General features: G+C 40.8%; 1 protein-coding gene across 2 annotated transcripts in view; it reads right to left on the bottom strand.

Moving 5' to 3' along the window:
* Positions 1-13,310, bottom strand: part of LOC118222984 (protein TANC1-like) — a 150,305-nt gene that overhangs the window by 119,303 nt on the left and 17,692 nt on the right. For both annotated transcript variants that reach the window (XM_035409004.1, XM_035409006.1), the window contains exon 2: positions 12,486-12,572. In XM_035409004.1, coding sequence (XP_035264895.1) covers positions 12,486-12,549 — 64 coding nt within the window. In that variant the 5' untranslated portion in view covers positions 12,550-12,572. The remainder of the gene's footprint in view (positions 1-12,485; positions 12,573-13,310) is intronic.

Here is a 13,310-nt window from a genome sequence, read left to right as displayed (position 1 = left end):
TTATTATGTGCACGTGTGATGTGTTGTATCTGAATTCTGAGTGTTTACATGAGGTCAGAAGGTACATAAGTTAATGTTCTTAAGGGCTGAGAGTCTGTGGTGATTGTGGTTATTTCTGTAAAAAACCCTGAAAAGTGCCAATCATTTGGTGCTGTATAGGCATGGGGCATGCCGCCCCACCAAGCCGTAACATGGAGAATGGCATACCTACCATCCCATTCTGATGGAAAGGATGATACAATGCATTATTTTGGCATGATAACAAATGCTATCATCATTTCTTAGCCATATTCAAATTTTAGATTAATTTAGTTAAGAAAATAGTCTGCTGCACTGTTTAAGTTCCCCATCTGCTTTTTCACCCCTTTTTCACCCTGAACTGGCATTATAATTATTCAAAGATGTCACCAAAAATATTCACAATAAATTCACAATTAAGCACATAACCGTAATTGAAAATAGTATTAATATGAAATATTGCAAGACAGATAAAAGCATTTGGCAATAACTTCCAGATGATTCCTGGATTTAACCACAAACTCCTCCACTCCCTCAAACTAATTAACAATTCAGAGAAATGTTTTTTCTGTTACAGAATGCAACTAATTTGAAAATTGAGAAAATCCCAGTATAAGCCTACATATGATTATATGTTTGCTACAAGGTTTCTGCAGAACTTCTACATTTCTTGCAGAAATTGTGCATCAGCTACCTGTTTAGATCTTGTACTTGTGAATGATAACCACGAGAAAAGATTGACGGTTTTGCTAGTTTATTGTGATGAAAGACCTCACACATTATTAAATCCACCGACGGATTTCATTCGAAACACCCCCCATCCCCCACCCCGAGCCCTAAACTCATAAACTACCAAAAACAGAATCAGTGCTGCCGAGTTTGGACACCGGCCACAGACAAAAGCATACACCATCACATACATCTGTTTGTACTGCATTCACAGCGTAGCGACATGTTCATCAAAGTGCACCTTCCCCTCGTTTCACTGGTTGAACTGATTGACAGAGCCCCTTCTTTAACTCATTTTGCACTACAGAAGAAAACATGTGGAGGCCGTTCAATTTCCATTTTTAAAATGTCACTTCCATTTGAAAAATGTAAATTCTGTTTACAAAGGTCAGCATCAAAAGTCATGATGTTGGAGAAGTAAGGGCTAGTATATTAATTATGATCCAGCACAGTAGGGTAGTGTATATTTAAACTCATTATTTTCATAAAATATGAGCACTGTTAGTAAGGCAGGCAGTCTTGTAATATTTTGATTTGATATGTGCTGTATGACCTATATGAAATACTGTAGTGTTTTTCTGCTAGATCAAAAAATAACTGACAACCACTGGACATGTACTAATACACAGCTGACAGTTCTGGATTTAAATAATTATTCAGCCTACAGGCTTGCTGAATTTTCATTGTGAAATACACAAGATATGCTATCACTGTCGTTTTTATTAGTAAATATATCACACTGGTAATCTGTCATCTGAATTTTATCCATGCTCTCTAACAGGAAAATTATTTTATGCCCAGAAATACAGAGAGAAGGAAATACATCCCGGAGATAGAACGGACACATGTTATATCTTGTGTCTCTAAACATAACTCTGATTGAAGCACTGTGTTTGGAGTGACACCACTTACAGCAGCATGGATGACAGAAAGCTTCTGGACTGAATAGCCCTATTCAAGCAATATTTTAAAGATCGTGGACCAACTTTTAATTTCAGAAATGCTCCAGTCATGTTACTGTTCCTTTCGCTAAAGTCAGATTTTGTTCCTTACAGAGATCTTGCTATGTGGTTACATACGGACTGACACTAACATAGATCAGATCTAGGTGAGGTCAGGGGAGGAACCCCGTCAGCTGAAATTGTGGGCTGACTCTACCATCCATCCATCCATTTTCTATACCCGCTTGGCATGGTCGCAGGGGTTGCTGGAGCCTATCCCAGCGAGAGGCACCAATATACCCTGGACAGGCTACCAATCTATCACAGGGCACACTCACCATTCACTAACCTTTCACTCACACACTCATACCTATGGTCAGGTTAGAGTCTCCAATTAGCCTACCTGCATGTCTTTGGACTGTGGGAGAAAACCCACGTGGTCACGGGGTGAACATGCAATCTACACACAGAAAGGCTCAGGCCAGGATTCGAACCCAGGACCTTTCTCGCCCCCTGACTCTACCAAAAGGAGCTAAATTTATATGTCTGTGATAGAATAACCATCTGTCTATATCCTTTCACACAACATTATTCTATATCCCAGCACATCCCAACACACCCCAGCACAGCTGTGTATCCCAATATATCCTAACCACAGATTTCAGCTTGATTGAACACAACCCAGCACATCCTAATAATTCCAAACACTTCTCACCATTTCCTAACCAAATCCTAAAGCTTACCAACATATGTCAACACTACCCAAAACTGTCCAACACATACCAGCACATTCATTTCATACACATCCTAATATATCCTAACACATTTCAACAGATTCCAGCATATTCTAACACTTCCCAGCGATCTTAATAAATCAAAAGACTCCCCCCTATATTCTATAGTAAACTGACCCTAACAATAACCAACACATGCCTAAACTTCCAAAAACATAGAACATTTCCCAGCACATTCTTAACACATCACAGTATTGGAATGCTGGTTTCTAAATAAACAAGCAGTGAATAGGCAGGATTGAACATCCTGGTGTTCAAAGTTACACATCAATATTACACTTCAAACATATATACCCATGGGTTAGAACAAACAAAGATAGCAGATGTGTCCAAGGACCCATCACACAGTTAGTTAGCTCCCCCTTTTCCCTACTTTTTATGTTTATTTGGCTTTAGATTTGCACATGTGGTTAAAGTACATATTCTCAGTTTTTATTAATTACTATTTTTACATTTTAGTTTCACCATGTAGAAATTAGAGTACTTTTTATACTTGCATCCTGAAGAGTGTTTCTGATCTGTCGAACAGGTGTGTGGGGGCTTTTCTTTATTATGGTGAGAATTCTACGGCCATAAAGACCTTCTTTGGCCTACCAGACCCTCTGCAATAACTGAGATAACCAGTGCTCTCTTTCTTCTTAATGATGTTCCAAACAGTTGATTTTGGTAAGCCTAAGGTCTGGCCTATGTCTCTGACTGTGTTTTTCCTATTTCTCAGCCTCATAATTGCTTCCTTGACTTTCATTGGCACAACTCTGGTCCTTATGCTGACAAACGCCAATAACAGACTCCTAAGGCAATAAAAAAGCCTAGAATCAGGACTAGATACTGAAAGCTCTCTTATACTTGCACTAAGGAAACAATTGAACACACTTTACTAATCCGAAACACCTGTGAAGACATTTGTCTCAAACATTATGGTGCCCTGAAATGGGGGGGACTGTGCATACAAAGTGCTGTAATTTCTACACAATGAAATCAGAATGTATAAAAGTATGCTCAAATAAAAGTTGAGGATTAGTATTTTAACCACATTTGAATTGTTTTATTAGAAATGTTAAAATTGTGGAATATAGAGTCAGAGTCCCAAACATTACGAAGCTCAGTGTATAAGGGACATCTGTGGTTCTTTAGCAGACAGGTTGCCATAACATCTACTATCAATAAAACTGCAATCCACACAGATAAAAAATGGTGGCCTTTCCCCCTGAAACCAAACGACCCACAAAACAACACAAAGCAGAATAAAATTTCCCTCAGTTGGAATGACATCATGGCCTATTCCAGTCTACTTCTGAGTGATCTGTTTTTCCTCTAAGCAAAGACTGCCAACGTCAGAGCCAGAGGTGAAGGGTTTAGGAGGACAGAGGCAGGAAATGAAAATGGTTAAGCTAACAGGCTATTCAGCAGCCCACAGGCCAGTGGGAAAAAGGACTGGGTAGAACCAGAGTAGGAAGTGGGGCACAATATTTGACTCGGTGCCAAGTACCTCCCTTCAAGGACCAAAGAAAGAATGAGGGGCCACCATCTCTCATGAAAAAGAGGCAACCTGGAATTGAACCAACACAACAGCTGAGCTGAGTTAAAGAAAGAATGTACAGACTTCTTTGTCTGACAGCAGTTTGATGACTTCATAGAACTGGAATAGATCTGTTGTGTAACATTCAACAATTACGCACAATCGTGACCTAAGGGTAATGTGTTTTTCACTAGCCTGTGGAAGTACAGCTGACATAATACCACTTCAGTGCTGCTGGACTGTATTCCTGTAATATGCTGCTGATGACAAGACCCCATATATGAATCCCTAGCAAAGTAAATCTAAAAAGCGTGGAAGTAGATTAACATAAATGTTTTCACGTAAGAGAAAAAAAAGGAATTAAATCACCTATTTGTTGAGCTCCAGGCCATGTGAAGTCAGTGGAAATGTATAATATCTGCATTTCCATGAGGAATGTATGAACATAGATCGCAGTGAGCGATGTCAGGCCTTTCCACAACGCTCTTATTTTTCATGTCTATAGCCATGAGCAGGCTGAATGAGGGTGACCTTGCATGGACAGACAGGTTGGGTTGGTGTCTGGCTGGCAGAGTCAAAAACATTGGCTCCGGTGTACCTCAGTGTGACTGAAAATAAATATGGATGTTGAGGTGTAGCTGAACACAGCTTCTCAGGGTTATCCCTATACACTGATTTCCCAGTGCACTAGAGTGGTGACGGCTGAGCTGTGGATTCAAACCCCAGGGGGGGCACGGTGATTGTACCATTGAGCAAGATACTCCACTTGAATTGCTCCAGGAAAATACATAAATAAAAATTGTGCTGTAAATGGAATATATGTACATAAACATATATAATCTGAAAGAATGTCGCTCTGGATAGAGGTGTCTGCTAAGGAAAGAAATATGATATAGTATAAAAATAAAGTTTAGAACACTGGTTTCAGATACTTCATGAAATCAAATCCGGTTATAAACTGGTATTACGTTGACCTGCTAAACTGAGGTGACAGCTGATAGAGGGAGAAGGGGAGAGGCATGTGAAGACAGTGAAATCCAGAAAAACAAGCCTTCTGGCTGGATTAGTCTTCCCCAAATGTTCAATATTTCACAGAGGTTTTTCCCTTCATGGGGGATAGTGCATTATGTATTAAGAGTCACTGAATTCCCATATTCCCGTAAGGAACAGCTTGTGAAAAAAATCCCCTTGATTAAATCCTTGCCCAGTAATTACAGTATGAAGTCTAAATGTCAAATAACTTTTAGAAAAAACATTGATGCCAATGTTACCCCTAGATTTTCAACTGATCTCAACCAGTCCCATCTATGTTTGCACTTAACTGAACTCAACACAAATTATGTTTGCATTGTTTGGGATTCTACACTCACCATGCACTTGACCAATAGTTACCAACAGTTATCTCTGCATTTATTGAGCGATATCCAATGTCTATTAATGTTATGCATTTGGGTAAAAGAAAAGGGGCTGGAACGAATCCTGTCAAATCAATCCCCACAGAGGGCAACGATCCAAAGGGGTTTAAAATAATAAGAGCAGCAGTGGGGAACCATGGCGTCTGTTTCAATAACAGCAGCACGCAAACGAAATCTTTCCTTTCGTTTTGCAATGACATTTTGAGCCCCTGTCGGTTCTTCTCTTTGTGGCAGGTTATTGGGGTACACAGCAGGAGCCACGTGCGCCTGTAAAAACAAACCGGATCGCCCTCTCCCAAAAATCCATTTCCTCCTAGCCCTGGCTATCTACCAGCCCATCCGTCCAGTGGTACAAAAGGCTCCTACAGTGCCAGACCGCAACAGATATCTTAGCATTTGAAACAACATTTATTAACCATTCCCCCTTTGCAAGAATGCGTCCTGCAGTGAAGAGCCACAATTCTATTTTTTTCCCTAAAACTCTTAAAAGAAATTCAATCATTCCTATCAATTTGGTCATGGTTTAAAGACCAAGCCACCCCCTGGTGTTCGGCACTTTGAACAAAAGGGCACTAGGCGTGTACTCCTTTTACAGCAAAGCGCTTTGTTTAATTTAGTAAGATCACAGAAACATCTATGACATGAATTCCAATCAATTGAGGTGACTTGAGGTGCAAGGTACTATGAGGTGAGTTAGTCATCTGTGTAATATAAAATCTCTGAATTCAGATGCCCTTATTGGCCGCCGTGGTTTTAAAAGCCAAATTCATACTAATTATGATATTCCCTGCACCGATAATGAGATAAAAACACAGAACTTAATCAAGACAATATTTGTATTATCTTGCTGCGCAAGTTGACAGTCTTCCCACTTATTTCTGTGCAGAGCATGCTAATGATACTCCACTTATGCATATTTAAGTAGATATTTGGATCTATGTAATACTGTAAGAAGTAAAGGAAAAAGCTGGGATGCTAATCTTTCAGTATGCACTGTGTAAAAACAAGCCCTGATCCCTTGGCCAAAAGAGAAAGGAACTTGGCTGTCATTTAAGAATCCAAAGGGCTAATTATTTATTGTGGAAGGAAAAAAAAAAAACAATGAATGCAAACAGCACATTGCAGGAACATTCAGTACGCAGTCCAGAGTATGGTCTGGTAATACATGTTGGACATTCTGAGAAAGACACTCATTTAAAACTTGTTCACAGAAGAAGGGGAAAAAAAGATCGCAGTCTGGCAGCGCTTGGTGCGGACGAAGTGAAAGAGCTGGTTGTGCATTAGGCCGCTTCTGTTGGCAGTGAGGCCGCAGTATCTGCCCAAGCCAAGAGGAATCCTGCCAGCTACAGCGAGATGAGCAAGGATTTACATGCTCTGAGATGCGCACTGAAACCATGTGTATCGGTTAGGCCAACTGTTCGAAATAACAGTCAATTTCTGAATTTACGACTCTGGTGGGAACACGCGGGGCAGCAGGGGAGCAAACAGCAAACTTTTCACTAGGAAACATTCCATTATATAATTCGACAAGCTGTTCCATTGTCAGCTATGGAGTTCCACCATGACCTATTTGCGAAGAACAGGGAAGGGCTTCATCTGCTCTGAAGGAGTCAACCAGTCAATCCGAAATAGATTTCATTACCAACCTGTCCCTTCGTCCACACCTTATGGTGTGAGCTCCAAGTCTGCTGACGTCAGAAAATCTATGGGGGGAAAACTATGACCTTTATAAAAGGACTTTATCAAAGCAAAATGGCTACTGCAAACCAGCAGCCCCACTTCCGGGAATGACCAAACATGAAAGGAAAAACCTGTTTTCAAAAGGCTGGAAAGGGCTAGCCCCACACCTCGGTGCATGGCGAAGCGGCGGGGGAGTGAGAGGAAATAGAACCGAGAGGAGGGGGGGAATTAGCGAATGGTGCGTTCCGGGTAAAGTCAGAGTCAGGCCAAGGACCGCGGTGCCTGGCAAACAGGGGTCTGGTTTCTCCTCAATTCTTTGATGTTCTCTCCTGGCGCAAAGCATTGCTGTGTGTGGAACATGCTGAGCAGTCATGTAATTATAGAACAATCAAGGCTTTTCCAGTAGTCAATTTCCATTCCAATCACAGTGCATTGCATTATATGCTTCTGGGATAGTAATTCACCGTTTTTATTGGGGGGAAGTGAGGGGTAATGACTTTCAATGAGTATCTGGCTCCCAATCCATGTCTTTTGAATACGAAGGCTCAACACACATGCTGTGATGGATTGGTGATCTGTCCAAGGTGTATTCCTACAACCTATTGTACTGAAGCATGTGTATATATATATAGTATATACAGTGTCCTCCAAAAGTATGCTATTTGTTCATTTGTTTATCAGAAAGTCTACTGATCCAACAATGAACTATATTTTTAATTCCTCTGGTTCCAGTTTTGTTGAACACACTCTGAAATATCATGCGGTGCTAATGGTTCCTTCCTTTCTTACCTGTTCCAATCATGCACATCTGCACCTCTTACAACACTGAGGGGGAATTTCAGTAGCACAGAAACTGACTTGGGTCTACGTAAGTTACATTTCTGTCCATCACCACTGGGATCATGATGAAATATTTTATTTTTCATCAAACAGATGGTCCATTGCATATTTCATATGCAATATGCCTATGCGCACGACACATTATTAACTCTGCAGGGTCTTAGATTTGATTAACATGGAGCTTTCCAGCAGGGCATCTGAATCACTAACCTACTTTTATGAACCGCACACAGAAGGCGCACATTTTACAAGCAAGCAAAGCTCTTCAGGGCAAAGCCTTGTTTTACCATTTTTAAACAGTGTTTAATTTAACCCCCCCCCCCCCCCAAAAAAAAGGATCAAAAACGGAATTAACAAGAAGTACTATGGGAGTAACAATCAACAACTTAGTCATCCTCCATCTGGTCAGCCTTACCTTAAAAGTAAAGGAAAAAGCAAAATGGGTATCCAGAAAATACAGCTCTTATGGGCCTGACAAAGCATTTTTTTGGTTAAGGTGTATGTGCTGTCAAAATCAGAAACTACTGGCAGATATACTTTCGCTTAATGTGCTAAAGCCAAGTTTTATACAAAAATCTGATGCTAATAAGGCTGACAGAACCTCAAATGGCAATGGGAATTTGGAATAATACATTAGTTTGGGGAGCTATCGGTTCCGAACAGTGCCAGCTCTATAACATCCCTCCATAATATCCGTGTGAGAAGGCAGGCAGTTCCAGCACAGATTATTCACAAAAAATAATCTTCTTTAGTAAGCTCAATACATATTTGCTATGTGGTTAACAAATATTCAAAACTGAATACATGTCATTCACCAGGGTAAAAATAGATAGAGTGGCTCTTAATACTGTTTCTCTGGCTAGCTTGTGCAATAGAGCATGGAAGTTCTAGAAGAAAAAGGAGATGAATCGGTCAGCCGAATAGGTCTTATGAAGGCAAGAATATTTCAGTTTATTAAAGTTAGCTATCTGTACATTGTGTGAGCAGTTTAGACAGAGGCATTCTTTGTTACAGCAGTTTAGACAGACCTGCTATTTGAGCATTTTGCTAGGCAGACTTGTCTGATGTGCTACTGTAATTTGTCACTTCAGTTCATGATAACAGACTATGTGATCTATAATTTTTCCACAATTTATGTAAAATTAACAGAAAGTGATTTCAAAAACTTTATTTAATGTGTTGTTTTTACTGTGATAGAGCAACATGACCTATAGAGGGCAGTTAGAATGTAAAAATATGCCTATATCTTAATTATTTATTTCCATATCAATTTACACATTTTCTTTTTTGGTTTACTATGCTTGCCTCAGTGCATCTTGTTAACAAAATCAAATCAATACTGAAGAGTTTCCTTCATGCCCTTACTGCCCTGTAAACTATGGTGACCCATCTCCAACAGGGACACCAGAGTCATGTGACCTCTATGTCAGCAATTTAAAATGTCAGAGTTAGTGTGCTGAGCAACAAAGAAGCGTGACTTTGGTCTAATTCCCACGGTTACAGCAGAGGGAAAGGGAGAGGGATCACAAATACATGTCTCAGAATGTTCCTTTCGCTCAAAAATCATATTTTATTTCTGTATTAACCAAAGGAAAATGGGATGAATATTTTGAAAGGCCATTTTGGAGCCTGCAGTAAAAATCCTCTCTGTACCAGAAGGAAGCAACTGAGAGATAGACAGAAAGGGAGTGTGATCTGTAACTTGGCATGTAAGGTAGCCAGTGTCTGGGCAAGCCAGCCGGTTCACTGACTAACAGAACAGCGACTGTTACCGGAGACAAGCCCCAGCCTGACTGGCAGCAAAACAAGAGCAAATGACAAACACCTCCACCAAGATCAGTATGAGTAAGACTGCACATCTGTAAAGGTTCACCTTTCAGAGAAGCAACAACAGGCTGTAATGCAGTGCGCTCAGTGGCCGGAGAGTCTGTGAGTCTGTAGGGCACTACAGTAAATCACATATACACCTGATTTATCTGGTGAATGACCTCACATGGTGAGTGATCACAGAGGATAAAACCTATTAAAGAAGGCCATTCACAGAACATTGTTTTTGAAGGGCAAACAATGGTTATCTACTATTGCCTGACCAAATCCTTTGTCCATTCCTCAGGCAGAATGTTGTCTGCTGTCTAAATAGCAGAAATTACACTTTAAAATATGAGTGCCTACGCCTGCGTGCAAAGGGTGAGACTCTCAGCCGAATCTCAGATGGATCAATCTGCATTGACGAGCCTGCTCAGCGATCAAGAGCAATGTTTTTTGCCTTGAGGTGGGGGGACGGGGTTGGGGGGCAAATGTGTTATTCAGGGATTGTGTCAGAGGCTCATCAGTTATAATACACCAGTATCATCTAATGAGAAATTTCTGACTTAAAATGTGCATTTGACTTCCATCAATTAGAAATTATGTCAGAGGTCAGACGGTAGGAGGTCCCAGTGGAATTTCTGACTACGGTCACTGCTAACCTGCTAATCTTTTACTTTATTTTTTTTGCCATTTTTCTCCCATTTGGTGTAGAATACCACATGCCTCCTCTGATACATGTGGAGTCGCCAGATGCTTCTTTTCACCTGACAGCGAGGAGTTTCACTGGGAGAGCGTAACGCATGCGGAGGTTCACGCTATCTCCCCCAGATCCCCTCCCTGCTGAACAGACCAACCAGTAGGAGTCGCTAATGCAACGATTAGGGCTCATACCCTCACCAAATTCCCACCTGTGAACACTGCCAACAGTGTTCATAGGAACGTCTGACCAAGCTGGAAGTACCACTGCCGGGGATTGAACCCGGGTCTCTGCGGTGGTAGGCGAGTACTTTTACTTTTACTTTTACTACACTACCCAGATGGCCCCGCTGACTTGCTAATCTTAACCTCTAGAACAGTGACTTTATTGATTATGTTTTTTTACCGCTTTTCCTTATCAAGCTCTCCTCCGAAGTACCCACTGTCAGCCAGCTCCTCCTATTATGCCACAGTTCAGAAGGCAGGCTCGCACTGGTGTTAGCTGGAGGAAGATGCTTTGTGTGCTGCTGAACCGATGGATTTGCGGGTGCCCGATCGATCAGAGGAGGTCAAATGGTGCATGAGGACAGACTGTCATCCTGGCCAACTGAAACCCTCTCATCCACAGGCAGCACTAGAGCCAATTGTATGTCACCCTGCATAGCTACGGGCCACAGTCGGCAACCAGCCCGAGTAGGAACTGTGGACATATGCAGACTATCTTTCGTTATCTGTGCCTGAACTGAAGAAATATTAAAGCTGTAAAGATGTATTAATGAGGTGAGGCAAATGGCGGAGTCTGTAAGGCAACCGAATCTTGAGCCATATGCAGTTCCCCTCGCTTGGCCAAGGGGTTAATCTCTGCCATGGCACCCTGTGAGCTGTGGTCCTTTCTTTATCCGTTACCCTCTCTGCTTTCTATCTGTCTGAATAAAGCCAAAAAATTTGAAAGGGAAAAAAGATGTATATATGGCTACATTTTCTTTATGCATATTCGATCATTCTATTCACTGGAATTCATTCTGAATATATGAACATATTGCTTGTAAGAAGAAAATAGCCTGAGACAGATGCTATTCATGCAACGCAGGACATACTTTCAGTCCTCAGCAAGTTTTAACCCAGATCTCTGGTTGGGGTTCAATTCAATGAAAGCAGAAACAAAAGTGCTGATTGTACTTGCTTGACACTGTTTTCTATTTGAAAGTCAAAAGTTAAAATACATACAAATAATAAGGCATTGTACTGCTACTACTTTCTTTTACGAGTGAAATAAAATTCCAAACTGGAATTGGATGCATGCCATCATTTCAACAACCTGGGGCCTAAATGAACAGTTGGGAAAAAAACTGCTTCTATTCCTGATAGGCTGATCTTCATTATTGCGAAAGTTTGGTTAATTAAATAAAAAATATCTTGTCTCTTTGAAATGCTTTTATACTTAAAGTGGCTAAGTGTGAATATTTAAATCTAGGCTTCTGTCTTCACCCTCTTAACAGCACTGATTACAGCTTACGCTTGCTGTATTGTAGGTTATATTATTATTTGTACAAGGGAAGAGCAACATATAATGTATCCAGTATCGTACAACCAGATATTCACTCCAATTGCAGATCCTCACTCAAACTGTTTGCTCAAATTGACTGCAAAGTGTAGGCTTACTTCATCAATGTCCATCTCAAAAGGTTGTTTGTTTGTTTTTGGAGGGGCAAATATTAGTATTAAAACTGGAAGGAAAACTGCAGAAAATGTTGCAGAAAGTAACCATTTAAAAACGGCTGTGTATTTCATTCATAGCATGAGCAGCTCCCATGGTAGACAACAGCAGTAAACACACTGTACCACTAGAGGTCAGAAAACTAGAGCTTTGAAATTCAAGTAGTCGATTAATTGCTAATGTTTTACACTACAAGCTTATCAAAGCAATTTCTGCTCTTTGTCCTGAACAAAGCAACAGCACAGGGAAGTGAATACTAATGTATTTTGAATACATAACTTTATCATATTCATATTGATGTTAAACAGGTCCAGTTAATGCACATACGTGTCTCTGTCTTGCTCCCCTTTCCTCTGCCATCTCTGTTCATCTTCAGGACCGCCTTGAACATTCTGTAATTCCCAGACTCCTCCCCTGTGGCAACAAAATCACAATTTTCTCTCAGAAAAAGACAGCAGGCAGCAAATTTAAAATACATCCCGAGGTACAGACCCACTGTTAATAACATCACACTGAGATCCCACCAACCTCACACTGGGATTCTCCCCATTTAGGACTAGGCAATCTTAACATGGTTATTATCACAATAATATCTGCAACAATTACAAACATCTGAATTATTTTCGATTGATTATTTTGCATCCATTTGTTTATGTCTTCTTCAGCCTACAACGCCACATAGCTTGCATGCAGCAATATACAGGATTGTTGAACAAACGCCGCGCTGCTAAACAACGAGCATGCCCACAAAGGAAGAAAGACACCAAGACAAAGCGGTCTGAGAGCAACATCAAACATGTGGAGAGCGTCCAGGACAATGAAATTATTGGGAGTAAGTTTCTGAGGGAGTGGCATATGAAGCAAAAATAACAATACCCATGTCAAATAAAACATGCACTATAATGCATACATTGCTGCACTGACAGATGCAGTTTTCATAAACAGTGATAGAAGCAGTCTAAGATAGCCATGAGCCGCCCACATGTTCACAGACTGCTGCTCCCCTGTCAATGTTCCCTTGCTGATGTGTTTGTGACACTGAATTAACCACGCTAAAGCTTGCTTTGAACTTGCAGACCCCATGTGTCCTTCCAGTGCTTTTCTTGGTCAATAACTTTCAGTATCTCTGTAACTGACAAGCACTGGTTGCAT

The sequence above is a fragment of the Anguilla anguilla genome, chromosome 3, assembly GCF_013347855.1.
Source record: "Anguilla anguilla isolate fAngAng1 chromosome 3, fAngAng1.pri, whole genome shotgun sequence".
NCBI lineage: Eukaryota > Metazoa > Chordata > Actinopteri > Anguilliformes > Anguillidae > Anguilla > Anguilla anguilla.
The sequence above is the reverse complement of the archived record's forward strand: the minus strand, read 5'-3'. Positions and strand labels throughout refer to the sequence as shown.